This window comes from Myotis myotis, unplaced genomic scaffold (genome assembly GCF_014108235.1).
Source record: "Myotis myotis isolate mMyoMyo1 unplaced genomic scaffold, mMyoMyo1.p scaffold_m19_p_17, whole genome shotgun sequence".
Lineage (NCBI taxonomy): Eukaryota > Metazoa > Chordata > Mammalia > Chiroptera > Vespertilionidae > Myotis > Myotis myotis.
The window spans coordinates 8,680,586-8,698,154 of NW_023416321.1; the positions used below are offsets into that span (position 1 = coordinate 8,680,586).

The 17,569-nt window shown below is 40.6% G+C and overlaps 1 protein-coding gene and 1 long non-coding RNA gene across 3 annotated transcripts in view; both read left to right on the plus strand.

Annotated features, from left to right (window-relative positions):
* Positions 1-2,685: 2,685 nt before the first annotated feature.
* Positions 2,686-17,569, plus strand: part of FBXL20 (F-box and leucine rich repeat protein 20) — a 74,803-nt gene continuing 59,919 nt past the window's right edge. Inside the window, exon 1 of one of the 2 annotated variants that reach the window (XM_036339139.1) lies at positions 2,686-2,753. In XM_036339139.1, the coding sequence (XP_036195032.1) occupies positions 2,706-2,753 (48 nt within the window). In that variant the 5' untranslated portion in view covers positions 2,686-2,705. Of the gene's footprint in view, positions 2,754-3,147; positions 3,564-17,569 lie in introns of those variants that run through there. The other variant, XM_036339140.1, reaches the window with a different exon arrangement.
* On the plus strand, positions 3,573-5,592 carry LOC118671227. Its single transcript, XR_004972674.1, has 2 exons — positions 3,573-4,597; positions 5,348-5,592. It is a non-coding gene; the product is annotated as an uncharacterized LOC118671227 (long non-coding RNA).

A 17,569-nucleotide genomic window follows, 5' to 3' on the forward strand; every position in this document is an offset into this window, starting at 1 on the left:
GTGTCCCAAGGTAATAAGAAGTAGGAAACGAAACATTGCAAAGTGGAGCAAGAAAAGTTATCCGTTACCGTATCAGTCAAATGTCTTGGGTGACACTAAGGAGGACATGGGCAAGGTGATACCAGAGTGCTTTATCTTGTGATGCTGATACAGTAGCAGCCTCTCAGACATACAACCAGGTTGGATTTCTCACAAGTTTCTCACCTAGTTTTGAATCCTGTCCCATTGGTTTCTGCAGGAAAACAAAAAAGTTATATGGTATTTTTGTTCTGGGTGGGGAAGATCTTATGGGGAATGTACTGCATAGTATCAGGGGCTCAGCTCCCCCAAGCAGAGCCAACAAATACCAAAATGAGTAAACTGGGAAGCTTTTTCTCTCTTTCTGTCTTCATCCCAGATCAAAGGATCCCGAGTTAGGATCTGGATGAAGGATAAGCCCCTGAATTGTCGATGGGCACACCCCACACACTGACCCAGCATCTGAACTTGCTTAACAGGGAGCCGGGGCTAAACTGCTTCACCCTGCCTGAGAACCAGGGAGCACTGCATTTCTCCACAGGGTGGAGGAGAAGAGGCAGAATAATCCAAGCCTGGGACACCTCCCTCCTGTCTAGGTGTACTCATTCTCCTGTTTCAAAAGACGGCAAGGACATGAAGTCAACTTCTACCTGTTTTCTGCTGCTGGTGTCTTAATGTATTCTTTGACTTGATTTCTCTTCTGTCTTTAGCTTCATGTTAGGGGTTCTTGGTTAAAACCTGCTCTGATGTACATGAAGATTTCAGGTTCAAAATCGGTATGTTTTAAAATAAGTATTGGGGGTGGATGGATGAAGCAGGATGTAATTGCCAAAACCAGGCTTGAGGTTGGTAGCTCTTGGAAAGATTTTTCTTAAGGCCTACGTCTAAAAATTTAGTGCAGCAATATCATGAATTCTCAGAAAACAGGAACAAAATCTTTCAGGGAGCCTGTGAGTCATACAGTATTCAATCAAGTTACTTAAAGCAGATGCCAGTATAAGAAACTCATTATCCACAATCCCTGGGCAATCTCATTGTCTTACCCCCCCACCCCCCTTCTTTTCAACCCTCTTCCTCCTTTATTTCTACCCTTACGTTAGTTTTTTGAGGGATAGGAAGTGCTTAACATCTCAGAAACTAGGTTGGGAAACAGGTTCAGCTGTAAAAGCTGGGCTTTAAATTTTGAGTTTTAAAAATGTACATCAGGAGCAGCTGGGGAGGGTCTTTTCTAAAATCTTTGATTTGATTTTCTGTGTATATGGCTGTTCTGTAAATACTTTGGGGTTTTTCATTTTTTTGAAAGATAAAAATCTGGGATTTTCCCCCAAAAACATTACAAAAGAACCTGATTATTTACATGCAAATAAATTTCTTTGATAAAAAGTAATATGCCTATGTGTAATAAGTTTTTAACCTTTGAATAATGTTCATGTATTCATCTTTTTAAAAGTTTGGTCAGTTAAAATTTTATCAAAAAGTAAGTCTTCCTCCAGTAAGTGTAACTTGAAATAGGTTAATTGGAAAAGATAATTGAAACAGGGAAACAGACCTGTGAAAGTTTCTTTTGATATATCTGCTCGAGCCAGTTTTACTATTTTCTGCAGGCCTTAGTTACCAAATTAATCAGTTTTTGTTAGGAGAAAACTGTTCTTAGGTGAGCCATACCTAAAAGGCAGTATTTTTCTTTTCTTTTGTTTTTGGCTGAAGTGAAGCAATAACATTAAAAGTACCTGTGAGGGGAGAGAGCATAACAGATAGATCTGGGTTTGTGGGCCTAAGAATGAGTTTCTGAAGCCGAGTTTTTTTGCTTAGGAAGCCCTTTCTAGGATAATGAAAATACAAGTGCTTGAAGAGTTTGGTAATAAGCCTTACAGCTAAAACATACCAATTTTTTTACAACTCTCCAGCACTATTTGTTCGTCAGCTCGTAATGAGATTCATAACAAGTTGGTCACTAAAACTGCGAATTAAACGGGGTATGAAGACAAACTCATTCCTGCTGAAATTTGATAGTTTACAATTTATCTTTGGGACATGATTCTGTGGTTTGTCGTTGTTTTAAGGGTAAACTCTTAATTCATGTAAATTCGATCATGAATTTCCAAACCTTGAGGACTGGAGTTGCTAAAGCATAATAACGCGATGACAACCTAAGGAGTCAGATATATGTCAGTTTCCTTTCTGTAAGCGCCCCCGCCTACTCGGCCAGACTCGCCAGACACGCTTGTTTCTCCCGCCAAAGTGGCGTCAGGATCAGGTTCTCACCAACCAGAGCCCTGATTGGAGGACGGGCAGGCAGTGAGCCCATTGGGCGCCAGCGGCGGTCGCGGCGGAGAGGAGGGGGAAGCCAAAGGCCCTTTCGCCTCGCCTGCCCCCACTTCCACCAAAGTGCACCCCTCCCCCAGCTAAAGGCATAGTCACCCCGCTCCAGCACGGAACCCCCCCGGCCCCAAGGTGCGAGGTGCGGCCTCGCTGCATATCCCCGAGCAGTGGGCAGCACAATGATCCCCCTGCCCTTCTGATCCATGCACAGGGCGACCCACGCCCCGCAGCGGCCCTCCAGGCTTCCCTGCAACACCCGGTAATGCAATCCACGGGGGCGGGGGAGGCGGCGGCAGCGGTAGCTACGGCAGCGGCGGCAGCAACAACAGCACTGTCCCAATCTAGCGACAACCAGAAAGAGGAAAATGGCTCCGAGCAGGGACCGCCTGCTGCACTTTGGGTTCAAGGCGACAGTGAGTGATAGGGGAAGGGAGCTGGGTGGCCGGGAAGGACGTGTGTGGCAACACAGGCTATTGGGGGAGAAGCGACCAGACGTAGGGGGCGGGGGAGGAACCAGACAGAAAGCTCAAGTGCTGGGTGGGTTAGGCGTGCTCCATGCCCGCGGAGGGGAGGGGGACGGGGGGCTCCGGTGCTGCAGGCAGTTGTCCTGCTTTCCTCGCTCTCCCGGATCCGTGAGCACGCGCGCACTCGCACCCCCTCCCAGCCCCTCCCAGACAGAACGACACACCGACACCCAGACACTTCCCTGCCCCTCCCGCTCGCGGCGGGCCGGCCGGCCTGGGAGGCGAGAGCGGGCGTGCGCCGCCCCGCGCCCCGGCGGCTCCCGGGCCGACCGCTGCGGGCTGCGCCGGGAGTGGGGGAGGGGTGGTCCCGCGCCGCCGAGCGCTCCTCCTCCCCCCTCCCCACGCTGCTCCGGGGCCCGGGCGGCGCTGCCCAATGAGGAGCGGCGTTGCTGGCAGGTGGAGAGTGTTTTTGTTTTGGGTTGAAGTTGAGGCTGAGGAGAGCGAAGAGCTAAGCGACGAGAAGTCGCCGCCGCCGCCGGCGCCGCGGGAGGTGGAGGAGGCCCAGCCGGAGTCGAGGGTCTTTTCTCCCCGCCGACGGCCCCCGCCCGCCGCTCCGCCGCCCCCTCCCAGCCCCGGACCTCCCGGGCCTGCCCGGGGCCCCTCGCCTTTGCACTCCGCTCGCCGCAGCGCCGGGCCCCGGCCGCACCCGCCGGCCTCATGAGGAGGGACGTGAACGGAGTGACCAAGAGCAGGTTTGAGGTGTGAACTCGGGGGGGCTAGGGCGGCGTGAGGAAGGCGATTCCTCCTCCCGGGCCCCCCAGATTCGCTCCACACGGAGCCTCCTCCCTTTGCGCGGCGCCGTCACCCGCCGGCCGCTGGCGCTACCAGACTCTTCCCCATCCTCGCGGCCCGAACGCCTAGTGCAGCCCGGCCCCCCGAGTCCTCCGAGCCGGCCGCCTCCCGCCTCTTGCACTCGCGGGCCTCGGGGGGCGGGGGATTAGCTCTGGCGCCCTAATTCCCCTCCCCCCCGCACCCCTCGGCTTTCAGTTCTTTACACAACCCTTGGCTGGCCTCCCTCCGCCGGGAGAAAAAGCATCCCAGCTCCGACCGACCGGAGCTCGCTTTTCTTTCTGCCTCCTTGTTCGCGGGGCGAGGGGGGTCCCCGATTGTGGGCCGGGGGGCCGTTTGTCGGAGCTGTGGAGGCCGTGGGGGCGGTCGGCGGGGGCGAGGGAGGCGGCGCGGGCTCTGGTGCGGCGCGGGGCCGGGGCATTGTTCTGGAACTTCCTCTTCGGTCCCGGTCGGTCTGTGCTCCGGTCGCTCATTGTTTCTGGGCACTAACTCTTCGATGTGTGTGCGCACCGCACAGGCGTGGAGATGGGGGCGAAGGCCTGGGGGGGTTCAGACAGCCCCTCCCAGGCTGTCCGCCTCCGAGAACTTCTCGGACCAGAGAGGTGTGTGGCCAGGAGATGGAGAAATGGGCGAGGAAATGAGGAAACGGCCGAAAGGCGTCTGGAGGGAGGAGGCCGTCGCCGCGCGGGGAAGGGACTCCTATGGGAAGGGAGTCTTGTCACTTGTAATTTACAAGCCGCGAAGTCCTGTAAATGAGTTGCGGTCGCATTGACCCGGAGGTCTGTCCAGGGGCTGAGAGAGAGAGACGGCTACAACCGGAGGAGAAGTCGTTACCTGGCCTTTTCTGGCAGAGCGTCAGGCTGACCTGGGATCACTCACGGCTCAGTGTACCTCGCGCGGGGTGTTTTTCTTCATTTCCATTTGAAGGATGAAATTGTAAGACGGTGAGACAAACGTTGGGGAAACCTTGCCAACTAGGTGCCGAGGGTGAAATTGCTACCCGAAGGTCTTAAGTTTAGTCTATTCCTTGATTTCTTTTTACGGTTATGGGGGAAATGGTGGTTGTTTTTTTTTAAATTTATCCACAAATGTCAAGGTAGGAAGTGTTTGGGGGAGGTATACATTGAGGACTGCAATGTTGCAAGCGAGGAGTGGAGAAAATTTTAAGGAATTGGTCTCTTTAGTGCTTTAATGTTGAACTCCTCAACCACAGGAAGAAAGCACTGTACTGGCTATGGTTTGGTTTTTACTTTATGTCGCCCTAATGTAGAGAGACCCAATAAACTTAATTTTTGGTGTTTTCATACTCAGTACTGCTGTAAAAGTTGGGACTGTCAATAAAATTACTGAACAGACATTTGGCACTTAACCAGGAATCTTGAAAGCCCTCAAATACTGACGATTTGAGTAGGGAATAGCCTTTTGCCATTGCAACCAGCTCTGTATTATTTATTTTGCTGTTCACTTGTAGGTTGTGTGAGTAACTGTTGGAAAGAGTTCTTTTGTAGTATGTGCTTTAAAATTGCATTTTTTTATAATTTATATTTTAATTCGTAGTTTACCTGTAGTCATGGTACTAAAGTAATAAGAAAATTTACTGCTTTATTAAGCATGTCTATTTACCTTGATGGATATGTAACTGGCAGTTACAGCTTTCTAAACGTTTTTTTTAAATATATTTTTATTGATTTCAGAGATGAAGAGAAAGGGAAAGAGAGATAGAAACATCAATGATGAGAGAGAATCACTGATGAGCTGCCTCCCGCACCCCTGACCGAAATTGAACTTGGGACCCTTCAGTCCACAGGCTGATGCTCTATCCACTGAGCCAAACCGGCCAGGGCTCTAAACGTTTTTGAGAAGATAAAAAGAATAAGGGGGGAGGGGGGAGAAGCCCTCCTTGTACAGTGTTCATGATTAAAGTGTTTGTAAACCAAAAGCTACTCTTTTATTATGCCAAGTGTTCCATGCTAGAATACAAATGAAAAGGGCTGGAATTGGTGTGTGTTACTGGGTTTCATTCTTTCTTTTTTAATCTGGGTATTTCTTAAAATCATTTCTTTACTCTCCTAATTTATAAATAGTAAAACAAAATATTTGATCTTTTATGAAGTAATATACATTGCTAATTCATTGAAAACATTTTAAATATTCACTTTCAATGGATAGAAGATACAGATAAGATAAAGCAGGCTTTTCATATTTAAAACATTTACATCAAATTATTTTTAATTCTCAATATTCAGAATACTTTTTTAAAGATGCTTTTTAAAGGACTGATAATTTTATGATTGTAAACAGACACCTGAGAATTTTTGTGAGTGCTGGAAAATTTTATAGCAAAAAAATAACTAATTTTAAATTAGTTATGGTTATTATAAAAAGTGAAAAATTGTTGCTTTTTTCTTGGCCACATTCTTTTTTCCTGGCAGAGAGAAGATAGCCAAAGCTTATCTTTTTATAGTTGATTCATTAACATCTTTTTATAAGGATATCCTATGTATTATGCTTTAGGATCTTGTACCAGAAGGCCACAAACTTAAAATCTCACACTCAGGGATAGAGGTATAGGAAAAAATTTTACGTTAAAATCAAGAGAGAGCACAACCTGTTAGCCACATATGTAGCATCCCATAAGTCAATAGCCAAAGTAGATGGTTGTTGGATAGAAAAGTTAAAAGATACAGAGATGTGAAAATTCTTGTTCGTTGCTCTATCCCTTTGGCACTAAATCGATATGATAATAATTCTTAAACATTAACATAATGTGTGCCCAATTGTTTTAATCTCAATTGAAATTCTTCATTCAAATACTTATTTTATTACTTATAGTAAACTTTGTTTTTCAGCCAATTTGATAATTTCAAATTTAATAATAGTTATTTCATCTTCCTACATATCCTGGCACTGAGCTAGGTGTTTTACCTCAGTTACTTCTGATTCTCACAATTCCATTTTACAGTTGAGGAAAACTGGGCCCTGAAAAGTGTTCAAGTTGCACAGCCAGTAAGTAGGAGAGCCAAGATTCCAACCTGCATTTTTTTTTCTTTATTTTTTTTTAAAAAAATATATATTTTATTGATTTTTTACAGAGAGGAAGGGAGAGAGATAGTTAGAAACATCGATGAGAGAGAAACATCGATCAGCTGCCTCCTGCACATCTTCTACTGAGGATGTGCCCGCAACCCAGGTAGGTACATGCCCTTGACCAAAATCGAACCTGGGACCTTTCACTCCGCAGGCCGACGCTCTATCCACTGAGCCAAACCGGTTTCGGCCCAGTCTGCATTTTTTGACTCCACTCTATCATTCTGCTCCGCGTTTTAGCATAACAGCATAAAAGCCCATAAAATGTGTGGAGAAGAGTTTTCTAACGTTCTTCATCTATTATATTTTATTTTGTCTTTGCTATCGAGAAAATGAAGCTACCCTTCATCTTAAGTTCTGTAAACAATGTTATCTTAACACTCAGTGAGATTAGTGACAGGCGTGTACATTTAAATCTTTTTTGTTGTTGTTAAACCTCTCTACTTTGTCATGCTCTTATCTTAGTAGCTCCATTATGAGAACACAGAGGAAAAATTCTATCTTATTTGGGTTTATTAAAAAGTCTCATTTGCCCTAGCTGGTTTGGCTCAGTGGGCAGAGAGTTGGTTTGTGGACTGGAGGGTCCCAGGTTCGATTCCAGTTAAGGGCACATGCCCGGGTTATGGGCTCAATCGCCAGTAGGAGGCGGGCAGGAGGCAGCCAGTCAATGATTCTCTCTCATTATTGATGCTTCTCTCCTTGTCCCTCTCCCTTCCTCTCTGAAATCAATAAAAATATATATTTTTTAAAAATCTAACATTTAAAAAGTTATAGTGATAATATTACCTGACATATGTCATCTTATAGTTTATTTAGTATCTGGAGATGTTAAGAAGTGATAAGATCTAATTTGGGTATTTTGAAGTATTATTCATTATTGCTTATCATTATACTTCATACAGTTAGGAAGTGATATGCTCTAATTTGGGTATTTTTAAGTATTATTCATTATTGTTTTTTTACTAGAGGCCCGGTGCATGAATTCGTGCACAGGCAAGGTCCGTCCAGCCACCCCGATCGAACTCCCAGTCGAACTGCTGGTCGAGGGGACAATTTGCATATTAGCCTTTTATTATATAGGATTATACCTCACTGCTTACTGTGATGAATCTATAATATAGCTTGCCTCACTTTATTAATTCAATTTGTCCAAAATAAGAAAAAACATAAAAGGTGGTATGGCAGAAAGAACATACTACAGTGAGAGTTGAGAGAACTGGATAGAAGGTCTTGATTTTTGCCACCAACTAACTGTAATTTTCATCATAATTGAGAGAGAAAGAGATCGGTTTGTTGTTCCAGTTACTTATGCATTGATTGGTTGATTCTTATATGTGCCCTGACTGGAAATCACACTGCAATCCTGGTGTATACTGACAACACTCACCAGCTGAACTACCCAGCCAGGGCCTGGTCATTTCTTTTCACTTTTCTGATTTGATCATTTCCCTCTGCAAAACAAGGCAGTTAGAATCAATTATAAAGGTTTCCTTTGTTTCAGAATCCCATGAATCTATAATTTTTGAATAAAAGCAGAGGACCATATTTCTTTGGCCATTTCTTCTGAAACAAACAGCCACTCTGATATTTTGTTTTAAAATTTGTAGGCTGACGGGAGGCGGGGGGGGGGGGGGGAGATCAACCAATGAACTCGTGCGTATATATGCATAACTGGAGGACACAAACAGTGGGTGGTGAAGGCTTGAGGGGGAGGGAGGTGGAAGAGGGCAGTGCGGGGGGGGGGGGGGACACGGACATATGTAATACTTTCAGCAATAAAGATTTATTTTTTTAATTTTATTTTTTTACTTTTTAAAAAAATATATTTTATTGATTTTTACAGAGAGGAAGGTAGAGGGATAGAGAGTTAGAAACATCGATGAGAGAGAAACATCAATCAGCTGCCTCCTGCACACCCCTGCTGGGTATGTGCCTGCAACCAAGGTACATGCCCTTGACCGGAATCAAACCTGGGACCCTTCAGCCCACAGGCTGACACTCTATCCACTGAGCCAAACCAGTTAGGGCAAGATTTACTTTTTAAAAATGGCTATCAATAAACAGCCAAAAAGAAAATTTTGTAGTCTGAGTTGCACAGTACTGTTCAGCCTGCGATAATAACCTTCTTCCCCCTTAAGGTTTCATCTTTTAAAGGACATTTTGCATAGTAAATAACCATATTTTCCAATTCGGTGCATGTGGAAAATTATATATATTTTTCTAGTGGACGAGAGTCATTTCACTTTATTTGAAAGGCATTGCAATGAGAAAGAGTACTAGTAATACTAAGCGTTTTTAACACTTTATTTATTATTTTTTTAACACTTTTGAGATTGGTTTGAAAGCAATCTAATACAGAAAATCCAAATTAGAAGTCTGTGCTCTATAGGCGCATTTAGACAATCTGCCCTTTTTGAATAGTGTTATTGATGTTTCTTTATTGTATAATCATGGGTCCTTTTTTACTTTTTGAAGCACAATAACATTATATCATGTACTTATGTGGTAGTTGTTCATTATTTTAAAATTAACATGTTTGTATCTTTGTAGTCTTCATAGAGATAAACCATCATGCATGTTTTCCATTAAGTTGTTAAAATATTTTAGCTTGGCAAAAAACTTTACAGAACATATTCTTTTTTGTTGTTGTTAATACCTGAGGATAATTCCCTCCGCCCCCGCCATTGATATTTCTAGAGAGAGTGGAAGGGAGGTGGGGAGATAGAAACATTGATGTGAGAGAGACACATCGATTGGTCGCCCCCTGAACACACCCTGACCAGGGTGGGGGAATCTAACCTGCAACCCAGGTACGTGCCCTTGACTGGGAATTGAACCTTCAACCCTTTAGTGATCAGTAACTACTGAACACGTCAGCTAGAGCAAAACCTATTTTTAAATCCTCAACTGAGGATATTTTTATTGATTTTAGAGAGAAAAACATCAGTGTGAGAGAGAAACATCGATTGCTTGCCTCCTGTTCACGTCCCACTGGGGATTTGAACCTGCAACCTGGGTATGTGCCCTGATCTGTAATCGAACTCACAGCCTTTTGGTGTATGGGAGGATGCTCCCATCAACCGAGCCACCAGGCCAGGGCTGTAAAAATTCCTTTTTCATTTCCAGAGTTGTCTTTTCAAGTCTTGGTCTCATTTCCTTTTTTTACAAATTAATAAGTACTTTTGTTACAGCTAAGGATTCCATGCCTAGCCCTTAGATTACTGATTCCCAACTGGTGACAGATTGGAAACTGAATTAAAATTTTAGTAATCTAACTACTGTGGTTTTGGAAGGGTATTTTTAGATGTTCAAAATAAAATATTCCGTTACACCAGGAAAATCCCAGGGAGGGAGGAAGAAGAAAGAATGCCCTTAAACTGACCAAATTTAGCTGCTTTCACATAGTTGTCTTTACAGTTTTCCTTCTTGACCTTCCAGACTTAGTGAATTCTTGGGTCAGACTCCCACCCAAAATTGACTCAGGAAAATGGAGACATTCAAATGGGGTTTTGCAGATTATGTCTTAATGCACTTGGACTCATTTGAAAATGCTAACTTAATAGCAGCTAACAATAGGTGGTGGTATTGAACTAGGCAAAAGTATTTGTGTTTCAGCTTGCTTAATTATATAACTTTATATAATCAAATGTACTATTATGGTATTCGTTGGTGAGTGTGACTTTCTGATCAACTGTAGGATGCAGGTAGGTAATTCATAATTAAAAGTAAAAAGAATGGAAAAGTGTTATTAGTTCTTCTTATAATTTACAACAATAGGGAGGATGCCCAGGTTTAGCTATTCTGGGTGCTTCAAGTATGCTTTACTGTCTACTGAGAAAGGGAATTTATGTGTCAGGAGGGACAGGAAAAAGGAAAACAGTATAATTTCTAGATTAGAGCAGGTTTTTTAATGTAGGGGAGTACCTGTTCTTATGCATGTGTCATTCTTGGTTGACAGTTTAGGTCCAACTCACTATATCCTGAATTGCAGTTACCAACAAAACCTGTTTTGTTTTTTTGTTTTCCTTTCTGAAGGTGAGTGGGGAGAAGAAAAAGGAAAGAAGGGATTTGCAGTTCCCTGCAAATTAACAATTTAATGTTAATTATAAATGTTAACTGCAAGGTTTTCTAGGGTTCCCTTTTAGAATATGTCATCCTTTGTCATTTTATTTTTTGAACCAGATCATTTATATATTTAATGTTCAAATTTTGAAATTAATTTGAGTAAGGAAAGAATGAAAGTGTGAAGGCGATATCTTAAGGATTTTACAAAGGGAAATAATTCAATTCTGAACTATGAAATAAGTACTTCCATATACATTTTAATTTTTCATACACACACATACCTATGTACTGGTATCTATATGACCTTGGGTAAGTTACCTCTCTGGACCTCTGTCTCAACTCTGAAGTTCCTTCGAGCATGGTAATTCCACGATTCTCTGTAAATAAGTCTCCCAGTTTGCTGTAGGTTGGCAATTAGATACTCAACTTATTGCCAGTGTTCTTATATTTCTTTACATAAAACTGCTCATAAAGACAGTCTTTGTGATCTTAACCTATATTCTGCTTTTGACTCCTGTTTATTTTTGCCTTGAATTCTGGTAAAAATGGAGGGAGACACTAGAATTAAAAAACAACTGTGCAATATCTGTCCAATTGAACTCCTTTGCCAAGGGAGTGAGGAAGGGATATATAATGGTTGTGTGATATCCTGTACTTAATAGTGTGTTGTTATTAAATTAAAATTCTTAGGATTTATAGAGTATTATACCCTATTTAAGAGTATTAGCTTTGAAGTCAGTTTGAAAGTTTGAACCTTGGCTTGCCACTTACCATCTCTGTGACTTAGACAAGCTATATCATTTTCAATGCTTTGGAATTTACTATTTAAAGGAAAATTTCTCTTAGAAAGAAAAGAATGTAACTAATTATCTCTTTGTTCATCTGATTTCGTTTTATATATTGGGTTTGTTCAATAGGAACTGCTGTGAATTTTAATCAACCTAGTTGAATGGTAATAATTTAGCAGTGTTTTAATCTGGAGTTTATACTGTAACCATTATTGTATTCATTGTTAGGCAGATATGGATAAATGTCTCCTAAGATGAGAATCTGGCACCCAGTTGTAAGTTGACATTTAAAACACTAGATCAGTCAGCTTTTACCCCAGAAACTCCAGTTTTTGATTTGTAGAAAATTAAGCTATGGCATGACTGAACATGCACAAGTAGGGGTGCATTTATTTTTTGAAAAAGAACAATGCATTGCTAATACCTTTTCCCCACATGCATTCGTGTCATTTTTTGAAAATAGTTTACATGTTCTTCATGTAAAGAAGCTTATGTTGAAAAAAATTGCATCATAACTTATTTCTGCAACCCATTTGTAGGAAAGAAAACTGATATATCTTGGAATTCTCCATTACACATTTATTTAATACTAGAACTTTTTATATCATCATGATTGGTAACTTCGGGAAGATAAGGGACTTAATATTCAGTATTCTTTGTCAAAGCTGACTGGATTTATACCAAAGAAACTTCCCAAGTCTAAATCTACACAGCAGCAACAACAAATGCAGCTTTACTGAGGTCAACACAGTCCTTAAGAAAGAATAATTATATTGAGATTAAAATCCTCAAAAGATGGATTGTAGGCCTTAAATCACATAAATTTTATTTGCACTCATCAGTCTCTGGTCCAGATAGAAAAGTTTATTCTAAATTAGGAATCAAGATCTCCACACAGACTAACTCACACTGAGCCCCAGGGAAAACCATTTACAGCTCTCTATCTTTACAACTCTAAATAAAATGAGATCTCTAGTTGTCTGTTTCTCTATTTTAACACAAACTGGATTAATGTTAAAGATTAAATTTAATATAGTGTATGTCAGATTGAATAAACCCAGAACTCTTACTTTTTAAGACTACTCCCCCTGAGTTAAACAGACATTATTAAGGAGGAGTAAATAAAACTAAATTTCACTTATGACAACTGAATTCTGTAGTAGAGATTAATAAGTATCAACGCGAATGGCAATCAGACTCACTAGTGAAGTTTTTGCACAGTACTAATCCCTTGAAACCATTGTCATCCACTGAATGGGAGATCTGGCAATTAAAGTTTCCTAAGAGAGTGATATAAATTTCTGTTAAAGAAACACGGGTAGTTTATATTTACAACCTGAATTCCATGGGGAAATAATTTACATATCATGAATTTGAAATCATAAAATCAGTACCCCTTTTCTCAGGTTTCTATTCTATCCTAGACGTTTAGCCCTAGAAACAACGTCTGCACCTAATCAATCAAATGTACAGCACCTTAAATATAGTTATTTTACAATTTGTACATTTTATGTGATCTAGTGCATTGTTTCACTAATGAAACCATCACACCACACTGTACAGCCTCTCATCCTCCCAAAAACATATGTGCCAGAGCTCAGCAAAGCTTATCTGACCTTGCTCAGGGCTCAGAAAAATCTGGGTATAGAAAACCAAGGCATGCTATTGGTAGGAATTCAGTTCTGTTAAAAATTTATTTAGCACCAACTATGTGTTAGATATTGATAGGTGTTAGAGGTACAAAGCTGTTCCAAAAAATTGTCTGCCCCAGAGAGATTGTAGTCTAGTTAGGAAGGAATATACATAAGAAAGATTATTTAGTATGTTCTAGTAAATGCAGTGATAGATATATGGGAGTGATAAAAACCAATTTGATGAAAAGCATTCACACTTTCTGTTATCCTCAGACTGCTTATAAGAGATACATTATACTTTAATGCTTTTATTTCTTTTGATTTTTAGAGAGAGAGAGAGGAAGGGGAGAGAGCAAGAGACGACGATTTGTTGTTCCACTTATTTATGCATTCATTGGTTGCCTCTTGTACGCGCCCTGAGCTCGAACCTGAAACCTTGGCATATCAGGATGACACTCTAACCAATTGAGCTACAAAGCCAGGGCTAAATTTCTTTTTACTTTAATGCTTTTAAAGAAAAACAAAATCCATTGACCCTGCTTTTAAAAAATATTAGCACTTTAAACCCTGGCTGGGTAGCTCAGTTGGTTAGAGCATGGTCTCAATGCCCCAAGTTGTGGCTTTGATACCCCAGCAGGGAACAAACAAGAATCAAACAATGGCCCTAACCGGTTTGGCTCAGTGGATAGAGCATCAGCCTACGGACTGAAGGGTCCCAGGTTCGATTCCAGTTAAGGGCATGTACCTTGGTTGCAGGCACATCCCCAATAGGGGATGTGCAGGAGGCAGCTGATCGATGTTTCTCTTTTATCGATGTTTCTAACTCTCTATCCTTCTCCCTTCCTGTCTGTAAAAAAATCAATAAAATATATTTAAAAAAGAAGAATCAAACAATAAATGCGTAAATAAGTGGAGCAACAAGTCGATGTTTGTCTCTCAAATAAAAAAAATATATTATCACTTTACTCTCAGGTGTAAGGATTTATTTTTAAACATAGGAATATGAATTATCCTTCTCTATGACGTTCTCTCCATATTTACAGGGAAGGACCAAGGAAAAAATCTGCAGGTTTTTATTAGTAATTTCTTTAGTTCTACTGAGACATCTTTAGGGAAATGAAACAGAGTACTACCAATGATAGAGCTAATCAGAGTAACCCCTCCTCTCTAAGGCAACATCCCTCAGAGACTTAAGCAGAAATTATACAAGGTTAGAAAAAGAGGAATAGGGAAGTAAGTCTTTCAGCAGTAGTTTCAGGAATTCATTATACCGGGTGGAGCAAAAGTAGGTTTGAGTGTATGACCCTCATATATATCCTACTAACCCCTAGGACAGATATGTTGAACTATCTCAAGTAATGAATATAATGTTTTACACATTAAAGGGCATATTCCCATTTATTGTTTCACTTGAACTTAAAAAGAATCTTGTATGTTAGGCACAGGATATTTTTCTGCTATTTTATAGAAAGCAAATGCCCTGTAAGGCTGCTATTTTTCCCAACATTAAATATCTTAAGTATAAAAGCCAGAACTTTAATCTAGTTGACTTGAAGTCTGTTATACTTGCCTCTAGGATATGCTGAGAATAGGTTGTTTTGAACAATTTACCCATTCTTCTTCTTTTGAACTATAGCAGTCATTTATAAGATGTTTTGTTAGGATTGAGTAATACTTGGTTTGTGACCACAGAATTGAGCGAAGTTAATTTTGTGGAGACTGCGAAGTATGGGAATTTAACTGGTACTTTGGCTTATTAGCCATACTTATTAACCAACTTAAGTAACTCTCTCAAACAACCATGAACAGATATTCTGTGTAAACCATACCAAGTAGTAATTTCCTTTCAGATACCTATGCTGTAAGTCACCATTGGTTCAAAAGCTGTTAGTATATTATCCATATGTCAAGTAAAACTAATCTGATTACTTTTTTTGCTATAATTCTTCCTCATGACTGGGAGTGAGACTTTTTAATATTTATTTTAAAAGTTTTATAAATATTTGTACAGCCAGTGTTGCTCAGTTGTTAGCATCAACCTATAAACCAGGAGATCATGGTTCAATTCTCAGTCAGAGCATGCTCTGGTAGGGGGGAGGGGTTTCAGTCCCCAGTAGGGGGCATGCAGGAGGAGGCAGCCGATCAATGATTCTCATCATTGATGTTTCTATCTCTCTCTCTCCCTCTCTGTAATCAATAAAAATATTTTTATTTTAAAAAAGAAAGAAAGAATACCAAGAAACAATACTATCATCTTCTGGAGTATTTAAATGATTTATTTCAGTAATGTCAGATTTGCATTTAAACTGATCCCATCCATGAAATACAAGGTGTAATGGCCAAGATCTATCTGCACTACTAACTACAAACATATTCAAATGGTAAAAATGTGTAATTAACTCATACATTACCTTTTCAGTCAATAATACTCCCTACCTACGATTCAGTTTAATTCTATATTTTACATGTTATGGTTGTAGTGAGGGAGCTAGAGGTCATTGTTTTCTCCTATAGGCCGTATCTTGCAAGTCTGTCTGGATTCATTTTTCTTTGAGTGTCAGAAATCATGCCAAAGGCAGGTGTCCTGCCACCACCAAAATTTGTTCTAAACCCAAATACAAAGATGACATCTGGTATGGTCTTACACATTTTGGCTAGTTTTTCCTGAATTTCTGTCTTGGGTACTGTTGCCTTCCCAGGGTGAAGGATGTCAATGACCATTTGTTTCCACTAAAGTAGTCTTCCGGTCATAAACTTCCTGGTTCGGATAGTTACTGTGTTGTTCATGTTGGCAGCCAATCTTTAAGCAGGCAAGGAGGGCTCAATACTTTTGGGTATGTACTTAGGAGTGGGTCATGTGGTAATTTTATGTTTAACATTTTGAGGAACTGTCAAATCGTTTTCCACAGCAGCTGTACAGTTTTACATTCCACAGCTATGTACAGTGGTTTAAATTTCTCCATATCCTTGCCAACAGTTGTTGTTTTCCTTTTTTAAAATTATAGCATCCTGGTGGGTATCTCATTGTGGTTTTGGTTTGTATTTCCTTAATGACTCATGATGTTGAGCATCTTATGTGTTTTTTGTCCCTTCGTATCTGCTTTGTAGAAATGTCTATTCAAATTCTTTGCACATTTTAAAACTGGTTATTTGTTGAGTTATAAGAGTTCTTTATTGTGGATAACTAGACCCCTATATATATTGTTTGCAAATTACTTCTTTGCATACGTTGTATTTTTTTTAGACTGGACATTTTGAATATTAAAATGTAGCAACTCTATTCATTTTTCTCCCGGGTTTGTTAATGCTGTTTTTTGTAGTGTTGTTTGTTTAGTGTATTTTTGAACTAGTTCTGTAAAATGTGTATTCTTTTTTCTTGTATGGCCACCAAAACTTTTGTTTCATTAGCTTAATAATCAGCTAAGTGATTATACAGAGATTTCCTTAAATACTTGCAACCAAAAATTCTCTTTATTGAGTTCTTTTTGTACATTGAGGGTATCCCTTAAATGCTTAGCCAGCCAGTTTACAATTATGCCTTACTTAGCCTTCACTTCCTGCTTCTGTGAAGCTTCAGTCAACCAGAGGTGATAGGTTAGGGGCCTTCTCAAGTCTTTCCTGGACATGTGCACATCCCTGGGTATGTGTGTGGCCTTCTATATTCCCAGGAATATTGGAGTTTTCAATGCCCTATGGACATCTCATTTTCTCCCAAGCTCTATGGTTGGTCCACTGTTTGCTCCAACTGTTACCTGTCCCTCAGGCAGCTGTGACTAAAACATTTGTTTTGGACAAAGTGGGGTAGTTTCTTTAGCATTGAGCCCCTTTTGAGTTGGGCAAAATGAAGACAAGCCTTTTGAGTTGGTCTTTCAGGAAGCAACCAGACAGGTGTAGACAAATAATTACATCACTTTCAAAAAGAAATCTGTTCTGGTTCCTCAATTACCAGCAATGCAAGCTGTTATTTTCAGGGCTGTTCCTGGTCTGGGAGTTGGGTAAATGAAAATGCCACAAACTCTGTTCTTAATGGGATTCAACTTTTTTTTTTTCCTTGAATATGCACTACTTGGATTGTTGCAAGTCTTTGATTAATTTCCAAAGTTCAAAAAAAAATTTGACCATTATTTTGGTTAATTTTATGGAGAGGTGGGATTTCAAAATTCCTTATTCTGCCATTTTCTTTTTTTAAAAATATATTTTATTGATTTTTTACAGAGAGGAAGGGGGAGGGATAGAGAGTTAGAAACATCGATCAGCTGCCTGCACACTCATTTCTGGCTTCCTAGTGTTAAAATACTACAATTATATTAAAAATGTACGTTTTCAATTTCTAATTTTTATT